This window comes from Brassica napus, chromosome C5 (assembly GCF_020379485.1).
Source record: "Brassica napus cultivar Da-Ae chromosome C5, Da-Ae, whole genome shotgun sequence".
NCBI lineage: Eukaryota > Viridiplantae > Streptophyta > Magnoliopsida > Brassicales > Brassicaceae > Brassica > Brassica napus.
This window is the reverse complement of record NC_063448.1, coordinates 21,565,018-21,587,077: the sequence shown is the minus strand read 5'-3', so window position 1 is coordinate 21,587,077 and position 22,060 is coordinate 21,565,018. Positions and strand designations below refer to the sequence as shown.

Sequence of the window (22,060 nt, the reverse complement as noted above, 5' to 3'; positions counted from 1 at the left end):
GAGTCACCTCCCATGACATTTTTAACTTTGAATATTTATCATAAAAGACTCGAACGTTGAAACTAACGATGCCTTTCTAGCATTATCTTGTGGTCCTTTAATTATAGAAATGTTTTTAAGAATCTTATCCGAATCCAATTTCACCACTACTCATTGGCTCTTAGATTTTGGAGTCATTTTTATGTCTTCAGCAATGTTTCAAACTTGTTTATCATTGTTAGTAATAAAATAATGCATATGCATAATAATTATAACAGACGCATTAATGTCGGGGATTAGAACCCCAAAAAGAAAAAAAAACTACTACTTTCTTTCTGACAAAACATTTTTGTTTTGTTTCCAAGAGCTTAATTTACGAATTCGTTACCGTTTGATTATCACAAATTTAATGGGCTTTTTAATGATCCAGTATAACGCGTTAAAAGTGAACAATTCCTCAGTGACACCAATATTCATCATTCCAAACTTTGTAGCAAGTTCTAACAGGAACCAATACCCCTTAAAATTCATTAATTAATTTCATATATTCTACACTATCCATTGTAAAGGAGTCATCTAATTAATTTGCATCATATACAGAACTTTGATAATGTTCAAAATTGCATTCTAACCAAATAATCTGAACGATAGTCTCTATTTATATTCTGCGACCTGGATGCTTTTAAATTTAATATTTTCTACAATTTAAATTAATTGGGCAGCCAGCATTCTCCAAATTTTATCACTAATTTAACTTCAATGCAATAAACAAGATAAATAAATATAATTCTCCCTATAAATATAGACACATGTAACATAGTTTAACCGATATTACAAATGTTTCATAGAGAATAAGCTATTATAGTTACATGTAGTTTGTATCAGTAACTATTATGCTTTCATGTCTTATATTATTAGTTTATACCGACGACTGCCAAAAACGTCATCCGATCACGAAGTATTAACCAAAAACAAAGAACTCTTAACAACAAAATAAAACAAGAGTTCTTACTAACTTTATATGCTATGGGCAATTCAGATCATGTAGACGAAACTCGTGACTGTAATCTCATCTGTTTATTGAACTTTTGTATGAATTCTTCGACTCTCTTGTTCAACTCCTCGTTCGACATCTTTGAGAACTCTTCAGATTCTTCTTCAACGTTCTCCCATTTCTCTGGAACAACCATCCATTTCGAGCTAACCGATTCGCTTCGACGATAGTTTTTACTTTTGGCTGTCTTCACCCGTGCTTTATCTGATTTAGTTCGTTCGTAAGATCTACGGTACACATGGTTTCTTGTGTGGCAAGCTTCAACTGTTTGCTCACTAAACGGTTTGTATTTCTTGATAGCCACAACGTCTCTCGGCTTCTCCTCACTCACCTCCCGTACTATTTTCTCAGGAGGCGAAGAAACACTGACTATCTCTTTTACCACCGGTTCTTCTTCCTTATACTCCACGACATCTTTAGGGATCTTGATTTTTTCTCTGCCGCCAGAGTTTTTATCATGTCTAGCGTTTTCTCCGTATGTGAAGTCAGGAACTGGAGAATAGTTATGATCTGCACGGCTTCTCATCGCTGCCGCCGCCATGGTATATTCACCGTAGAAGTCGGGCTTCTCCTTACAAGTGAAAGCGCCATAATCAGCGGCGATGATGAAGATGAGAGTGTTGGAGATGAAGAACAAAACCTTTGTGTCTTTGAAGATAGACGATGGAGATACTTCGAAAACGTAAAAGATCAAGACGTAAGTGAAGATCGATAGGAGGATCGAGAGCAACGAAGAAGAAGAATAAGAATATCGTTTTTTGGGCTTGTAAGGTTCAAATTTAGGGTTGTGAATCATGTACGAGGGAACTTCTGTCATTTTCAGCTGTCAGAAAGAGGAACTGAGAGATTAAGAGTTGTGTGGTTGATTAAATCTGTTGAGGTGTTGTAGCCCTTATATAGTGTTTATGATCTGAATTTGAACTGTCTACAATGCCCTTGGAATATACTTTATATTATTAACTTTTTTTGTAAACTAATTATATTATTAATGCTACTTGACACGATTCAAGATTTGTCATGTCATGGTGATTTACGTATGAGCTACGTGGAAACTCAAGGGAACTCGCATTTGAAACATCCTGGTAGGTGCCCGGCAATTCATATTTAGTAATTAATATTGACTGCGATATCTTGTCTACCTGAGAAGTTACGTTGTATAGTGCAATATCTGTCGACCTACATAAACTCATGCTAGCCTAAGATAGATACAAACTAAATTAATTCGGGAAACATATCCGGTCAAGGCACCAATCCTGGATTCACGAGTATATTGGTACAGCAGAATATCGTCACATCATCACATCATTAGACAACAACACAATCAGATATATCGTCGTTTTTCTCTACTTGTGCCTTAAAAAAATGATATCTATTAACTTTTCCAGTATTGGACTAGCATCTAGCTCTTTTTGAACGTTAGAACAGTCACTTTCTTTTAATTAACTCATCATCGACTACTCTAATGAACTTTGTATGTACACACAGTATCAGTATTATAAACTTTTTCAAGAGTTTAAAACAAAAACAACAAGTTTAATTAGGATTCGGTACGCAATCTGTAACACTTGCCACGTAACGTTGCAACTGCATCAGCAAGTTGGTAATTTTAGCAGTCGTGTAAATTCCAGTCTAATATTTCTTTATCATCACCTTAGTCATTATTAAAGTTATTACTGTAATCAAATATCTCAATTATGGTGTAATTTTATGATTGACGTGCTAAGAGTGAATTGCATCGTTCATTTAAATATATAAAAGGTGAAACCAATTTGTCGTCTTTTGATAGATGTTACGCAGCCGTCCGAGACTTTAATTAGAGTATCATTTGCTGCCTAACACAAGATCATGTATTACAGAAACTCATGCTAGCATAAGCTTATACCATATACATCAAATATTAGCCCCGCCTGCCTACAACTAATAGAACTTCCACGTCTGCTCGGCCAGTGGACTCCCGATGCGTTAATTAATTTTTCGGAGTCTCATTAGTTTTGTTTATTGACCATACGATCACCGTACTTTGCACAATATCGCGAATCACTTACCGATAAGCCATCCATCATTTTACTACTCCAGCTCAAACTCGCTTAACTCTAGAGTTTTAAGTGGATGATTAATTGAAAAGGAAACACGCTTTGGTGACATAGGTATCCAAATCAATTCTCTTAAGCTTTCCAATATATACCAAAAATCAGGATATTACAATTTACACCCTCTCAAAAAACGCAACGTCCCCCTTACGCTCCAGGATCGTTACCCATGTTAGTGTGAGTTTTCACTAACTCCACACTCGTCTGGGTTTGGCTCGAATACCACTTATAACACCCCGTCCACCCCGGCTAATGGGTCTCTCATGCCCGCTTACTCGGTTCGTAGGCCCATTCTGTGCAACGTGCAGTGCGGTAATTTTTCGGATGCTCATTAGTCTTGTTTACTGATCATGTAATCACCACATGACTTTTTTATGTGCTTTGGCCTCACTCGCACAATATCGTGAATTATTTTCTGATAGTTCACTCATCATTCCACTACTCCAAACTAATCACCCTTAACTCTAGAGTTTTAAGTGGATGGTTAGCCGAAAAGATAAACACGTTTTGGTGATATAGGTAACTAAATTAATTTTCTTGAGCTTTCTAACGTATACCACAAATCAAAATGTTACAATATTGTTCATAAAAGAATTTATAACACATCGATCTACAATATCCTTAGGCTAACACACGTATCTTAGATGTTGAGATAATTTTATGATGCCTAATGACATACGAGATGATATAATTTTCAGAAGAATATATAATCTACATGACAAATCTATATGAAGAAACAATGTTTTCTTTTAATCTTTTATATATTAAAAGAAAAACATTACAACATTTTATTTATAACACATGTCATCAATAATTTTTTTTTAAGTTTTTAAAAAATATGTTGATCCACTAAACATATATTATATAGTTCTCATTAAATTAACCATAAAATTAATTAGGAATTTTTGAAAATATGACTCAAAACTTGAAGTCAAACACAAAACTAACCCATGTTTTTTTTTGGAACTTTGACTTGCCTCTTTCATCCCAAAAGTTCAGATTATTCACGAAAATGCCATCACTTTTTTTTTTTTTTTTTTTTTTTTTTTTTTTTTCTGAAAATGCATATTTTACTCTATCACTCTCATCTTCCTCAAGTATTCACAATATTGCCATTGACATTACCATCAATACACCAACCACCATGAACAACCAATTTGAAGCTCTTAATGCATCTAAAAGTCGATTTACACTTTTTTTCTCAATTCTTATGAACTAAAAACAACATCTCTTTCACTTTCTCTCCATATTCATCCAAAAAAACCCAAGATTTTGATTCTAAATTTTTTATGGTTCATCGAGCCATTGAAGCTTACAATTCTTGGTAGGACACTTTTGTTTGAGATTCTGGGTGCTTGGAGAAGACTTATGTGTGCTAAACAAGTTATCTCACTGGTTGAAACTATGAAATTAGTTTTTTTTTCCAGATCTGTTCGTCCAGACGACTTATAGGTAAGTCATCTGGCTGTAGACGACTTACATGGAAGTCTTCTGGTCAATGCATAGGTTAGTTTTGCAACTGATTTTTAAATGTGTTTCTATAGATGAATTACATGGAAGTCGTCCATCTTTATTTGATAAAAAAAAAATTCGAGACGACTTCCATGTAAATCGTCTAGGGTAAAGAGGTTAGTTTTGCATTTGAACGGATTGTGTCAGAAATTTGACTTTTCCTGGATGGCTAAGTCGTCCATTAGAAAATTAAAAAATTAATATTTTGTTATACCTAGACGACTTACATGGAAGTCGTCTCAGGTTAGTTTTGCAATTGAAAAATAAAACAAAAAAAATTAGTTTTTTCTAGACGACTTACACGAGTCGTCCGTCCGACGACTTATATTGAAGTCGTCCATGATTTTATTCTGAGATTCTGGTCAAACCTTGCCTATCTTGGACGACTTCCATGTAAGTCGTCGGACGGACAACTTCCGTGTAAGCCGTCTAAAAAAAAATATTTTTTTTGTTTTATTTTTCAATTGCAAAACTAATCTGAGACGACTTACATGGAAGTCATTTAGGTATAACAAAATATTGATTTTTTAATTTTCTATTGGAAAAGTCAAATTTCTGACACAATCCAGTCAAATGCATAACTAGCCCGTTTTCCCTTGACGACTTACATGTAATTCGTCTCAAGTTTTTTATTTAACAAACAAAGATGGACGACTTCCATGTAAGTCGTCTAGGTTAAAAACCAATTGCAAAACTAACCTAAATGGACGACTTCCTAGAAGTCTACCAGACGACCTCCGTGGAAGTCGTCTGCGTCAATGTTTAATAAACTTTCATTTTCTCTAAGACTATAAAGACTTTTTAATTTTTTTTGTTAATTCATGTATATTAGTCAATATTGGGGATACGAATGAAATTTATAACTTAATTGGTGATATTTATGAGGTTACCAACATTCATGCTTAGTAAAGTTTCTAGCTAATTGAGAAGACTTCCGTGGAAGTGTTCTACGTTAGTTTTTGTAAATTTGTTAAGTAACTTTAAGATATGTTTATTTAATTTTCAAAAGTGTTAAGTAACTTCAAGAATATCAAGTAACATGGTTTAATGTGTCTTCTCAGATCATAAGATATACTTTTTACTTATGTATCTAATGAAAGTTTTCTAGCTTTGAACTTATATAATGTTTTATCTTTTGTGAATTTGACTAAGTTTTCTTGAGAATTCTCCTCCCTTAGTTGTAATAAATTTGATTAATTTTTTGTGTTATTGTGTTTTGCTATTGAAGTTGTATCAATAACTTCAATTATGTCAAGTAATTTTGGTAAGATAATATTGTGGAAAATGAACATATTTATCAAATTTTTTTATTAATATCTCTTCAAATTTACAAAAAAATTCATAACTAAAGGAGTACACATACAAATCACAAAACAGACCACAAACAAAACTATTATAGATCATTCCTCTACAAAGACAAGCTTAGACTCTACTTGATATGGCAGAAGACCCGTCAGAAGACTTGCTGGAAGTCGTGTGGAAGACTTCCTGGAAGTCGTGTGGAAGACTTCCTGGAAGTCATTCATTGAAGTCGTCTGGAAGACTTCCTGGAAGTCTTTTAGGCATTATATTTTAGAAGACTTCCCATAGGTCTTCCAAAGTATGATCCAGATCTGAAAACATGTATATCAAATCCAGATCTGAAAAACCTGCATATCATATAAAAAAACTTTCAAATGGCTTAAAAACAGGGAAAATAAGTGGAAAATTAGATAGAAATACTTTTTATAGAACACACAAAGTACATATCCAAGTGGAAGATGAGAACCATCTGGTTAAAAAACTGCAGGAAAAAGTTAGATTAGTTAGAAAGACATGAGACAAAAATGAAAAATTCATATAAAGTTTAGTGTTTTCAATTCAAAGAGATTAGAGTGGGTTTGGAGAGTTTTAGTTTGGAAAAAATGTATGAACTTTATGCAACAGGAGGTTACCAAATGAAAAAAAATCAGACATAAAAACTTACCAAAACGCTCAGATCTATTATGAAAGGGAGACATGGGAGAAGACTCCGTTAGAAGACTTCCTGGAAGTCGTCTGGAAGTTTTCTAGCCCAGAAGTCTTCCAGATCTGAAAAACCTTCATATCCAAATCTAGATATGGAAAACCTGCATCTCCAAAAACGTTCAAATGGCTCAAAACAAAGTAAATGAGTGGAAGATTAGATAGATCTATCTTTATAGAACACACAAAAATACACGTCTAAAATTAATAAATCTACCTTTAAATGAGTGGAAGATGAGAACCATATGATGAAAAATCTGCAAAACAAGATAAATTAGTGAGAAAGACATGAGACAAAAACAATAAATGAATATAAAGTTTGGTGTTTATAAGTTCAAAGAAATTAGAGAGAGGTTGAAGAGTTTTAGAATGAGGAACATACCATTTTTGTTGCAGCCATTTGAAAAGAGAAGAGAGAATGTGTAAATTTTTCTTTATATATGGAGACAAAAATTTCAATAAGGTTAAATATTTTCGATCAGAAGACTTAGTAGACGACTTACTTGTAAGTCACCCAGAAGAGTTTAATATTTTTAGAGGGAAACTAAAATATTTTTAGCTGGAGTTAGAAGACTTTCAAAGAAGTCTTTTAATCGCCAGACGACTTACATGTTAGTCATCTAGACCCGAAACATAACCTCTAAACTAAATTAACTAAATAAACACTTCATAAAATCGAATTAAACTTAAAAAGTGTTTACTATACACAGAAATAATCACATGTAGGTAAAAATTTAATTTTTCAAAAAAATATTTAAGGTTTCCAAAATCCAACCCTAAGAATACATACAATACTACAATATATGTTGCAAAACCCTAGACCAAAGAATATCATGATTCACTACTTTCACTCATCTATGTTGAAAATAATTCAATTTTATTATATCTTAATTTATATCACTTAAAACTGTTTATAATTACATGATTTTAATTTTTCACTTATCAAAATATTTTTTACAAAATTTATAAATTATTTTTAAGATCAACTATACCAGACGACTTCCGTGGACGTCGTCCAGAAGACTTAACAGAATCTCAGAAGACTTAACAGAATCTCAGAAGACTTAGCGGGGCTATATTCGTAAAAATGAGTTCTGTTTTTTTGTTTGGTCACAAGGGGCTAGCTGTAATTTTACAAAATTTTTGGGTTACTTTTGCATTTGATTCAAGTTTGGGTATACTTTTACAATCAAAATCAAGTTTTGAGTCATATTTTGTAAATCCCCCAATTAATTAACACTCTACAATTAATATTTTCATTTTTTAATTAAAAACTACGAAATTAACAAAAGTGAATAGAATACATATTTGGCAATTAAAAATTTTAATAATAAAAATTTGAGAACAATCACTACTAGAAAACACATGCTTAACGAGGAAATTTAACGAGGAAAAATAATCCTCGTAAATTTACGTCGATTTTACGAGGAACTTACGTGGAAAACTAAATTCATCGTTATTTCCTCGTAACGTAACGACAAAAATGTTTCGTCGTAAAGTGGATGTAATTTAACGAGTATTTTACGACGTAAACTTTGCGTGTTATTTACGAGGAAATAGTTTACGTGTATTTAGCGAGGAAATTTTGAATCCACCAACTTTGTAGGTGTTACACGTTTTTTTTTTGCCACCTAATTAATTTTTGTCGTAAATTCATAGGAAAATTACAACTAACAGATTCAAAATTTCCTATAAATATGGATGTTTGAACATCATTTTAAACACACCAACAACAAAAAACGTGAAAGAAAAAAAAATGGCTGGCTCCCGGACTATTTACGAGTTGCGGAAGTGGATGTATATGCATAGAGATGCTAACGGGAGAGTGACGAAAGAATACTTTGCGGGTCTGGAGACATTTATCCATCAAGCAGATTCAACACCGCTCGCCCAAGAAAGTGGTAAGATGTTCTGTCCTTGTCGGAAATGCAACAATTCGAAACTGGCAAACCGTGAAAATGTTTGGAAGCATTTAATAAATAGAGGTTTCACGCCAAATTACTATATCTGGTTTCAACATGGAGAAGGTTTTAATTATGATCAGAATGAAGCTAGTAGTAGTAATAGCAATTTTCAGGAAAAAGAACTGGTTGATCATCATTTGCATAATGAACATAGTTACCATAAGGAGGAGATGGTAGATTATGATAGGGTTCATGATATGGTAGCTGATGCATTCGTAGCTCATGATGAAGATGAAGAACCTAATGTAGATGCAAAAAAGTTTTACGAAATGTTAAACGCGGCGAATCAACCACTTTACAGTGGTTGTAGAGAAGGTCTCTCTAAATTGTCGTTAGCTGCTAGAATGATGAATATTAAAACTGATCACAATCTATCTGAAAGTTGCATGAACGAATGGGCGGACTTGTTTAAAGAGTATTTGCCGGAAGACAATGTGTCTGCTGATTCTTATTATGAGATTCAGAAACTGGTTTATAGTCTTGGGTTGCCTTCAGAGATGATAGATGTTTGCATCGACAACTGCATGATCTATTGGGGAGATGATGAGAAGTTAGAAGAATGTCGATTCTGCAAGAATCCACGATTCAAGCCTCAAGGACGGGGACGTAATAGGGTACCGTACCAAAGGATGTGGTACCTACCAATTACAGACAGATTGAAAAGATTGTATCAATCAGAGCAGACTGCTGGAAAGATGAGATGGCATGCCGAGCATACTCAGACGGACGGTGAGATGACTCATCCATCAGATGCAAGAGCCTGGAAACATTTCAACAAAGTACATCCGGATTTCGCTAGCAATATCCGGAATGTGTATCTCGGACTATGCACAGATGGATTTAGTCCGTTCGGAATGTCAGGGAGACAATATTCATTGTGGCCAGTCTTTCTTACACCATACAACCTGCCACCGGAGATGTGCATGCAACGGGAGTTGCTATTCTTGACCATATTAATACCTGGTCCGAACCATCCAAAAAGGTCCCTGGATGTTTTCCTACAACCACTGATAAAGAGTTGAAGGATTTGTGGTCAACAGGGGTGAGGACGTATGACTGTTCAACGAAGACGAATTTTACGATGCGAGCGATGCTTTTGTGGACCATAAGTGATTTTCCTGCCTATGGGATGTTGTCTGGATGGACTACACATGGGAGATTAGCTTGTCCATATTGTAATGGAACGACAGATGCGTTTCAACTGAAGAATGGTAGGAAGACAAGTTGGTTTGATTGTCACCGTCGATTTCTTCCCATTGGCCATCCTTACGAAGAAACAAGAATTTGTTTAGGCACAAAAGGGTTGTGAGAGACACTCCTCCTCCATATCTAACTGGAGAACAAATTGAAGCGCAAATCGACTACTACGGAGCTAACGAAACAGTTCGTTGGGGTGGTAATTGGCATGTCCCTCGTAATATGCCTGATTCTTACGGTGTTCATCACAACTGGCACAAGAAGAGTATATTTTGGGAGTTGCCATATTGGAAGGATCTTCTTCTGCGCCACAACCTCGATGTGATGCATATAGAGAAGAATTTCTTTGAGAACATCATGAATACAATATTGAATGTCCCAGGGAAGACAAAAGACAACATAAAATCGAGGTTGGACTTGCCGGATATTTGCTCAAGAAGCGAGTTACATATTAAAAGCAATGGACAAGTTCCCGTTCCGATATTCAGATTATCTTCAGAAAAAAAGTCGGTGTTGTTCAACTGGGTGGCATCAGAAGTGAAGTTCCCTGATGGGTATGTTTCGAATCTCTCTAGATGTGTTGAAAAGGGTCAAAAGTTCTCCGGGATGAAGAGTCATGATTGTCATGTCTTTATGCAACGACTACTGCCCTTTGCATTTGCGGAGCTACTTCCAACAAACGTACATGAAGCACTTGCAGGTACGTAGTGTATTATATCACAATAATTTACAAAATAATATATGACTAACAATGTGTTTATTTTTTTTGGAATATAAAAGGCATTGGAGCATTTTTCAGGGATCTGAGCACACGCACTCTTAAAGAAGAAGTTGTGGAACAGCTTCAGGAGAACATTCCCATCTTATTGTGCAACTTGGAGAAGATATTTCCTCCCGGATTTTTTGACGTCATGGAGCATCTAGCTGTCCACCTCCCATATGAGGCATTGCTTCGTGGACCTGTACATTACGGATGGATGTATCAGTATGAGCGAGCCATGAAATATTTGAAGGGAAAAGCAAAGAACCTCGCCAAAGTTGAAGGTTCTATAATTGCTGGAAGTTTGACGGAAGAAGTTTCTCACTTCACATCGTACTACTTTGCGTCAAAAGTACGTACCCGGAGAAGAGCTCCAAGAAGATATGATGATGGTGGTGTTGCGCCAACATATGCAGTTGCTGGTGTTCCAGACATCTTTAGCCAGATTGGGCGACTCGGTGGGAAGTCTAAAGAGGTTTGGTGGTCGAGTGAACAAGACGCTCATAGTGCACACACCTATATTCTACTCAATTGCGAAGATCCATTGATGCGTTATTTTGAAAGGTAACATATATTGACACTTCGAAACACATATAAGTATAATTAATTGTATAATTGCGAGAGATTCATTCCTATAAAATGTGATTTTACAGCCTATTTGTTTCTCAAGTCGAAGAAACATTTCCTGGTATATCCACAAGTGACGTAGACAAAAGGAAAGATCAACACTTCATTAAGTGGTTGCGGAATCAGGTATTAACTCAAACTCTTTTTTCATACATGATCTGTATTTCATTAACATTCTCTTTATTTTTGCAGGTTGATTATGACGACGACGATGCAGATTATCTTAAGTGGTTACACGAAGTAATTCAATCTCCACTTGTAAAGGTCACCACATCACAGATGTATTTCACACGAGGCTATACTTTTCATACATATGAGTATGGTAGACAGCGGGCGACCAGTAACTATGGAATATGTGTGAAAGGGGAAACAGATTTCTACGGGATCTTGACGGAGATTGTTAAAGTCGAATTTCCAGGGATACTGAAGCTGAAATGCGTCCTCTTCAAATGTGAATGGTTCGACCCCGTCGTCAACAGAGGTGTTCGGTCTAACAAATTCGTTGTAGTTGATATCAACGGTGGACGAAGGTACAACAAATCCGAGCCTTTCATCTTAGCTTCACAAGCAGACCAAGTTAGCTTCCTTCCATACCCTCGGATGAGAGATTCAGGTATAAATTGGTTAGCAGTGATCAAAGTTACACCTCGAGGACGAATCATCAGTGGAGAAGAACCACCATTGCAAGAAGAACAGATAAATGAAGTCGAGGAACCTGAACAAGAAATTGATAACATCCTTCTCATTGATCTGCATAATCACGAGTACGAAGATCTTACCGATGATGCCACAGACGAAGCTGTTGAAGACGAGTTTAATGAAAATGATGATGTTTATAGTGATGACGAGAATGTCGATGTATCCGATTGATGTATTTGTTTTATGAATAAGATAATGTGGGGTTTGTTTTATGAATAAGGTAATATGGGAGTTTGTTTTATGAATAAGCAAATGTGGGAATTGTGGTTTGGAATGGAAATAAAGATGGGGTTTAGAATATATGAAGTAGAAAATAAGGAATATGGGGTTTGGGGTTTCGGATTCTAGGGATTTAAACATAACACTCGTTAATTCCACGTAAGCAAAAATCGTCGTTAAAGACTCGTAAGCCAACGAGGAAATAACGACGAAATATAAAAATAAAGAACGCGGGCTCGTTAATTCTACGTAAGCACAAATCGTCGTAAAGACCACGTATAAGAAATCGTCGTAAATTCCACGTAGGCAGAAATCGTCGTAAATACCTCGTAAGCCAACGAGGAAATAACGACGAAATTTAAAAATAAAGATGGAGTTTGGAATATATGAAAATAAGGATTATGGAGTTTGGGGTTTGGGGTTTGGGGTTTCAGGTTTGGGGTTTGGGGTTTGGGGTTTCTGGTTTGGGGTTTAGAGGTTTCGGGGTTTGAGGCTTGGGGTTTGGAATATGGGGTTTAGAGGTTTGGGGTTTGGAATATGGGGTTTGGGGTTTCGGGTTTGGGGTTTAGAGGTTTCGGGGTTTGAGGTTTGGGGTTTGGGGTTTCAGGTTTGGGGTTTGGGGTTTGGGGTTTGGATGTTTCGGATTTTAGGGATTTAAACATAATACTTGTTAATTCCACGTAAGCAGAAATCGTCGTAAACACCACGTAAAAGGATTTAAACAAAACACTCGTTAATTCCACGTAAGCAGAAGTCGTCGTAAAGACCACGTTGGATGAAATCGTCGTAAATACCACGTAAAAAGATTTAAACATAACACTCGTTAATTCCACGTAAGCAGAAATCGTCGTAAATACCTCGTAGTGTAAAAACTAGAAAAAAAGGAAAAGGATAAAAATACCAGAATAACATGTGCCAAAACTTCCAGCAATTATAATACGTAAGTCTCGCCCACATGAATTCTAATATCTTATCTTTTTCCTATTTTTTTTCAAATATTTATAATTTGAATAGGATTTTGCTGAGGAATGTGATTTCAGATATGGTGTGATTTGGGAGTTTGTGTGTGGTTTGAGAATGAGAGTTGTGGGTATATTTATAGGAAAGCAAGCCTCGTTAATTCCACGTAAGCAGAATCGTCGTTAATACCTCGTATTTAAAAACAAGGGCTTTTGTGATTCCTCGAAATTTCCTCGTACAAAAAAACACGGGCCTTTGTAACTGCTCGCTATTTCGTCGTAAACTTACGAGGAATTTGCGACGATATGTAATCTTATATATACCCTCGAGCGCTCACTCTTTCTTTCGTCTCTACTTCCTCTCCACTTCCTCTCCATTTCGTAGCAATGGTAAGCCTCTCTAATTCCTCTCTAATTTGGTTAGTTTAGGATAGATTAGGTGGTTAATATAGGAAATTTAGATAGGTTTACGGATTTTATGTTATTTATTGTTCATTAGGTGGATACTGTTGGGAAATATATTGTTGATGTTAATTTTAAAATTTTAATTTTTTTCTCAGGTTCGAAAAGGAAGACTTACTGCCCATTACAGAGAGATCTTCGGTGAGCCGGGTAGTCGTTTAGACCCGGCCTCTTCTTCAGCCCCCGGTTCTTCGGGTCAGGAGACTGTCCCCGAGACTCAGTACACTCAGAGAGTCTCTGGGTCTACTTCTTCTAGTGCACCATCGGCTCCTCATGTGCCTTCCCCGATGGCTCATCCGACGATGCCTCCTCCTGTGCCTCCTCCGATGGCACCTCCGATGGCCGCCGATATTCATCCCGATTTGATGGTGCCTCCGAGTGCTCCTTACTCGCAGTACACTGTAGAGGACATTCTCCGTCTGCCAGGCAGAGAAGGTTTACCAGTCATCGACCCCGACCGACCGGACGGAACTTTGTGGTATGTTGCATTAATTTTTTTTTTAATTCGTTTAAAATTCTTTTATAACATTAAAAAATAATTTATATTTTAAATTTGTATTTTCCAGGTGGGGGGTTGACGGATGTCTTGCATCGGACGTAACCGACACGATCAAAGGTTACTTCTCCATGGCACATCCGAACTGGAGTAAGACGCCTCACTACGTCAGAAAGACGTGGTTCAAAATTTACGCTGTAAGTTTCTATTAATTAATTATATATACTTTAATTTTTTCATGATTTATATATATACTTTCTAAAAAACTAATTGTTAATTTATTTTTTCCAACAGCAAAAATATAATTGGGCCTTGGGGATCACTGAGAGGGTGAGGAAGAAGTTTAACGCGAAGGCGAAAGTTCGCTTGTTGGACACGGTCTCCAACTGGAAGGGTGACTGGATCGTGAAGGGGTATGAGCGTGGCAAACCCGCTGAGCTCACCACGGATGTGTGGGATGGCCTCATCCGTTATTGGCGCCTTCCTGATTCCATTAGAATCGCCCAGGCTTGCTCTAACTCCCGTAACACGGTCGATGAGCACGGAAACGGGCCGATGCTTCACACTACGGGCCAAAAACCCCACGCCGGTGTCCGTTTGGAAATGGTAATTAAATATTTTATTAAATAAATTTTTTAATATATATATTTTATTCTAACTTTCTTAAATGTTTTTTAGGCCAAAGAGACGGGACATCTCCCGTCTCTTATGGAACTTTACGAGAGGACCCACAAGAACAAGGCGGGCGTATTTGTAGATGGCAAGTCCGAGCAAATCTACAACGACGTGGTTGCTCGGGTTGAAGACCGCCAGACTCAGCTGACCCAGCAGTCTACCGACGGATTACCCGTCACCTTATCCACACTTGAAGTGGATAAGATTTACGAGGAGGTAAATTTTCAAAAATTTTAATTTTTTATTATTCATTTAATATAACTTTAAATTTTTACTAACAATATTTATTTTTTGTTTTTAAGGTTGTCCCTAAAAAAAAGGGACGGACGTTGGGGATTGGTTCCGTCAACGATGTTCCGAGAGCGACATCGTCTTATGGTCAGCGACGGGATGATGAAGTCACTGAGCTGCGTAGAGAGTCCGCTCAGCTGCGTAACGAGTTGGCCGCGACAAAATCTCGTATGGGTGGAGTCGAGGGCTTCTTGGACGTTATAGCGGCCACAAATCCGGAATGGGAGTCCATGTTGAGGAACATGCGACAACAACATCCCATTCGAGGCGAGTCATCCGACGTACATAACGAGGCGGATGTTACGAGGAGGAGTGATGAATTCTACCAGGCGATGAACGACCCTTAGTTTTTTTTTTCCGGTTGTTGTATTATAAATTGAAAACTTATTTTTATATAAAATATTTTCATATTGATTTATTTTTATTTTAAATTTTAATTTTATTAATAAATTAAATAATTTTAATTATTTTTTAATTATATTTTTAAATTCTGTAAAATAATAAAAACGAAGTAAATTCGTAGCTAATGTACGACCTATTTACGTGGAAACCTTACGAGGAAATGACGAGAAATAATAAACGAGTATTTTACGAGAAAACATTTACGAGAAAATAACGAGGAAAGATAAACGAGTATTTTACGAGGAAATCCTTTCGTGGTTGTTACGTGTATTTTGCGAGGAAACACTTTCGAGGTATTTACGTGTAGTTTACGAGGAACTCGTTTCGAGGTATTTACGAGGAAATATAGCGACCTCCTTACGTGGAATATTGACGTGGTCTTTACGACGAAATGATCTACTTCGTCTTTACGACGAAATATATTCCTCGGTAAGTTACGACGAATTAGCGAGGAAATATGTGTTACGACAGATGAGTAACGAGCAAACATGGTTCCTCGCTAATTCGTCGTAAACCTCTTTTACGACGAACTCACGAGGAAAACCGCCCTCGTTAAGATTATGTTTTCTTGTAGTGAATTTACATATCCTCCATTATTTTTTGTTTAATGTTATACTATTAAAATAAATTAAACAATCATATTCATCATATACTAAAAATTTAGATTTTTTCGTAGATGTTATATTTTTAATTTTTAAAAACGACTATAAATTACGAAAACTGTTAGAAGTCTTATTGAAGATTTTTGTAACTAATAGTTTAATTTTTTGTTATAATAAGATACAAATGATCAGAAAACCATATGAGTAGAAATCATATTTAGTATATATTCAGATAAATATGTATATATTAAACTATATACCATATAAAAACATATACATATTAATCTAAAAAAAATGCATTGAACATGTATTGAAAGCTTAATATTTAAATTTCGAAATTTGCATTAAATTTTAAAGTAAAACTATAAATTATTAAAATATTAAAAATCCCACACTAAAAGTTTTGTTATTAATGGTTTAAAATTTTTGTTTAAAATAAAATTGATCACTAAATCATATGGTTAGGAAGTTTCATTTAATGAATAATCATATTAAAAATATACTATATGTATATTTTAATATTATTTAAATTTAATTACATGCAATACACAATAGATAAAATATTTTTTTAATTTATTTACCAAAATAATTGTATATGGTTTCTTTAATATATATATGTATTTGTGTTAATTTAAATATATACGTAACATTTGATAGTTTTTCAATTATTCAAAATATATTTATTAATTTGTTTCAAAATATGTAAAAAAATAAACAAATAATAGTGAAAATAATATGTATCTAAAATATTCATCCCGCACGGATCTTAAACTAGTTATTTAGTGTATATTTTAGAGTAACATGATGCAGCAATCATCTTTTCAGTATATAGTTTGCTTTATCATTATATTTGATGAATAACCACAAATCAGTGTCATGCATTCATTACAAATTACTCACAGATTTCGTAATATTTAGCACCAAAATTTTACCAAAAATAACAGTAAGCTAGTATTAACTCATATATATAATTGTAACTCAAATATATATATATGCATTTTCTTATAGTTGAGAAATAAATCTATAAAGACAATTAGTAGATGTTTTTTTAAAAAAGATATTGATAACAATTAGTAGATGTTAACTATGAATTTTCTTTTTCTTTTTGGATTTCGTCTTAATTTTTTTCACTTAATAAAACTTTGATAATTTAATATAACCATTTTGGAAAAGATTAATGAACATTATTTTAGTATAACTCAAGAGTTTGTATAGCTTTGTCGTTGAAGAAAAGACACTCGGTATTTTAACTGAAAGTCGATTGGTCTTAACGTCATTACTTGCTAATAAAGCATCACTAAAAGGGTAAAATTAAAAACAAAATCCATATATATGATTATATATGAACCAATATATCTTTGTCAATAAAGATGATTCTCGAATGAGGTCGATGAAACAGCAGAACAAGCTGCATTTAATTTATTGTTTGTGCTCTTGGTTGTGTTATGTTCCACTTTCCCACAGCACGTGACTCGTTGCTATCCATCCTTCATTCACCATTATCTGTCATATTTAAAACTTCATTATTCTTCATCTTATCTATATTACATTATTACACAAATCACAAATGTAATAAATATTGAAAGAGTAGTCGGGATAGTTCGAGTTAAAAATGAAAACAAAATTGTCGGTACACATTTTTTTTAATAGCAACAACTGATGGAAAAAGAAATAGAACAAGGTGTTGATAATCTGTATAGGGGTCTTGGTTTTAAAAGTTGTATATAATACTGGAGGCGAAAATTGGTTAGAAAAATATTTCGGTAGGATGCTGCGGTTTGAATGTTTTAAAGGAGGGAGGGGGGGAGGAGGTTAACAAAGTTTCAGCACAATAAATTTCTGAGTTTTTGAAGTCTATGAGTTAGCTAAAGTTTGGTCGGTTGGTTTGCCAACCTAGTTTTTCTATCGTAACTATATGGTAACTTACTGTCATTGTTTTGTAAACTGGAAAATTTATTGGTACCTTTTGGAACCATATGGTAATTAACTCAAGTAGCAGATCATGGTGTTTAGAGAGGAGGAGACTAAAGAAAGAGGGCGGATTCATGTGTTATACTGATGAAACTAGAGATATGTGCATTTTCGTTTCAAAGGGCGAAGCCTTTTGCGCTACGGCAAACTCTTTCCCTGGACTCAAACAAAACTACATCTATTTTATGGGTTTGGCGTAGGTGTCTACGATCCACCGCCAGAACGGCCTCTAGTTTTCAGGCGCCCAAAGGTGTACATTGAACAATCTTTGGGCTCCTTACTGGTTTCGTCCATCTTCTACGACTGGTTTGTTCTGTTCTTACTCTGTATCGACTTACTAATTAAGAGCTAAGTCCTGGTCATCTATGTTCCCCCATTTGGAAGAAATGTTTATTTATGTGATCAATGGATATAGTTCTTCTGTAAATAAATATAGGGTGGGCGTTTGGGTACCCATTCGGGTTCGGTTCGGATCTATTCGGGTTTCGGGTTTTCGGGTTTAAGGATTTCAGCCCCATTAGGGTAATTCTAAATTTCGGTTCGGGTTCGGTTTGGATCTTTGCGGGTTCGGTTCGGGTTCGGATAACCCATTTAAATTATTTTTAAAATTTTAATATTGATTATATGCTTAAAATTTTCCAAAATGTATAAAACAAAATAATACATTACATATAAATTTATATAATATGTGTCAAAATACCTAAAATTAATATATAAATTGGTTTGATTTGAATATTTAGATAGAAAATCAATAGATATTTCAAGTATTTTGGTGTTTTGAATATATTTTAGCTATTTTAGACATTTATTTTTAACTATTTATGTATATTTTCAAGTATTTTAGACAACTTAAAAGTATCTTTTTAATATATATTAAATCTAAAACTAAGTAATATATTTAGGTATATAGATCTATTTCGCTTACATTCGGGTACCCGAGATACTTCGGTTCGGATCGGGTTCGGTTTTGGTTCTTTAGATACCAATATTTTGAACCCGTTCGGATATTTAATCAATTTCGGTTCGGGTTCGGTACTACTTTTTCGGATTGGGTTCGGTTCGGTTCTTCGGATCCGGGTTTTTGCTCAGCCCTAAATATATATATATATATACACAGTTTACCTAATTCATTTTTACACACTACCACTACAAGAAAACAACGACATACCGAGGGAAAAATCGTCGGTATGTCGTCGGAATAACGTCATTCCGACGGCATACCGACGAAACAAGTCCTCGGAAATAATTCCTCGGAAATTCATTTTTCCTCGGAAATCCTTCGGAAATTTCCGACGGAATTCCGAGGAAATGAATTTCTGAGGAAACTCCGAGGACCACCAGTTCGTCGGAAAGGTCCTCGGAATATACCGAGGGAGAACTTCCTCGGGATATTTCGATGGACTTTCCGATGGTCCAATCCTCGGAAGTTCCGACGAAATGTTCCTCGGAATTTTCATCGGGAATTTCCGTGGAACAGAGCCCTCGGAAAATTTCGAGGAAGGAGTCCCTCGGTATATTCCGACGACTTATTCCGAGGAAATGTTCGTCGGAAATTTCCGAGGGTTCATTTCCTCGGAATTTCAAAAAAAAATAATTTTTTTGTAAAAAAATAAAATTTTTAAAATTTAAATTCGAAAATATAAAATTAAAATTAAAATTGAAAACATATTAGATAATATTCAAAGTTGTACAAATAAAAATAAAACATTCCGAGTTTTTGAAAAAAAAAAACTACGGGTCTTGCACGTTCGGGAACACCTCGTTCGGGTACATCCTCTGCATCATCTCCATCATTTGCTGGTTCAGCCTCTTCTGTGCCTCATAGCCCGCCTGTTGAGCCGCCATCTGGGTCTCCAACAAAGATATGCGATCATCCTTGTCCTTCAACTGAGCCGTAAGTACTTCTGGATCAACAAAGGGCGGTGGTGCAGAAGAAGGAGGAACCGATCGGGGGCAACAACCCAAACCGACCAAACGTCCCTTCTTCTTTGGAACCGACTGAAAAAGAAAATAGCCAAATTTAAATAATATAAAAAGATGATAAAATAAAAATCAAGAAATAAATGAATTGAACTTAAAAAAAAGAACTTACCGATTCAACGATTTCGTTGATTCGAAACCGAGACAAGTTGGTCGAAGCCGTCGAATCGTCATCCTCGGTTTGAAACTGAGACACTTCGTCTTGCACCTGAGTTTGGACCAGGGTGACCACTTCCCTCACAAGACCATCATCAATCTGGCCGGTCTTCTTGTTGGTATACGCCCTCTTCATTAGTGCGAGATCATCAACCGGCTCGCCATCATTTTCTTCCGCCTTGAAAAAAAATTAATTAAACAAACATTTCAAAACTTAAATAATTGAAGAAAAAACGGCTGAACTTACCTTGCGATCCCCCAGAGTGGCAATAGATTGAGCACCCAAGTTATGTTTGAAGACGCCCTTCCCTTTACGGTCGCTCCTACGGTTGGTGGAGTTGGTGGAAGAAGTTTCTTTCGTCTCTTCCTTATCCCAATGCACACACAACTCCGTCCAGGCCGTGTTGTTCATCGACTTTGGGACCTTTTAATAAAAAAAAAGAAAATAGTTTAATAAATAAAAAAATAGTTTAATAAATTAAAAAATTGTTTAATAAATTAAAAACAACGTTGTTGATTTCCCACTTCTTCTTCCACTGGTGGATTTGCTTCCCATAGTTGTCCATAACTTTATGGACGAAGTGGTGATAGATAAAGAGCGTATCATCGGAATTCCAGTTGAATTCTTGCTGAAAAAATACAATTAGTACAAAATTTATATTAAAGATTAAAAATATAAGTAAAAAATTAGAATACTTACCGCAAACTGACGAAACCACAAATGCTGCTTGTCGGTAGGGAAGTCAGTGAAAATCGGATGTCCCTTGTCGAGGGCCGAGTACATCATACGGTTGATCCATGCGCTGATCCCGTTCCCGGATCGGTTGAACCTAATAAAAGGAATAAATTATTAATAATGAATCAAATTTTTTTAAAAATCCCAAATAATAGTTTTTAATCACAAATTTTTTTTTATAGATATTAAAAATGTTTAATAAATATATAAAAATAGTTCTAATAAACAAAAAATAGTTTTAATAAATAAAAAATAGTTTAATAATTACAAAAAATAGTTTTAATAATATTAAAAATGTTTAATAAATATAGAAATTTATATTATATATATATATATATATTTTTTTTTTTTAAAAAATCCCAAATTATAGTTTTTAATCACAAAATTAATAAAAACTAAAAAAAAAATTCCAACTCAAGTGAATACCATAATCAAACTCGATTTTACACAATCCTACCATTCACCCTAACAAAAATCTATAAATATCATTCCAAAATCATCAAATCTACTTAAAAACCTAACAAATCTAACCTAAGAAAGTGGGATAGGGTTCATACATGATCAGTGACTGAAATTGAGGAGAATTAGGGCGGAAATCGCGAGAGAGAAGGAGATCTTCGGCGGAGAGGGTGAGAGAGAAGGAGAGCTTCGGCGGAGAGGAAGAGAGAAATGGGGAAGAAGATCTGGTTCAACCTAATAATATGAGGCGTCCGACGGAAAATGTCCGTCGGAATTTCCTCGGAAAAATTATATATTTCCGTCGGAATTTCCTCGGAAATCTTTAATTCAATTTTTGCGAAATATTTGGCGGCTTGGTTTACCCGGTTAAATGAAAATATTCAGAGGAACCATGTTTCCTCGGAATACCCTCGGTAATTACCGAGGAAATTCCAAGGAAAAAGGGTTTGGGGTTTCAAAACATCGATTTTGTTTTGCCGTATTTCATTTCTTATACAATTGTAATGCATACCATTGATGATTCTTTGTATAGATGATCATAAACCATGAAATAACAAAATTTCAAAAATAATTGTAAGTATTCCCTTTACCGTTTATTAAAGTGTATAAGTGTTTCTCTTATGTTGTGTGGTTTTCGTTCATGCAATCGTAAAAGTGTTTGTTATTGGGTAAAACACCAAAGTTTGACTTCATAATCTGGTTAAGACACTTAATGAAGGTTATATACGTGTTATTCAATCAGCAAAACATTGTTTTCGGTTAAAAA

At 35.1% G+C, this 22,060-nt stretch overlaps 1 protein-coding gene across 1 annotated transcript; it reads right to left on the bottom strand.

Annotated features, from left to right (window-relative positions):
• Positions 1-748: 748 nt before the first annotated feature.
• LOC106370531 lies at positions 749-2,086 on the bottom strand. The gene has a single exon (XM_013810532.3). It carries the CDS (start codon positions 1,848-1,850, stop codon positions 1,020-1,022), a length of 831 nt encoding a protein of 276 aa, XP_013665986.1. The 5' UTR covers positions 1,851-2,086; the 3' UTR covers positions 749-1,019.
• Between the last annotated feature and the right edge of the window lie 19,974 nt (positions 2,087-22,060).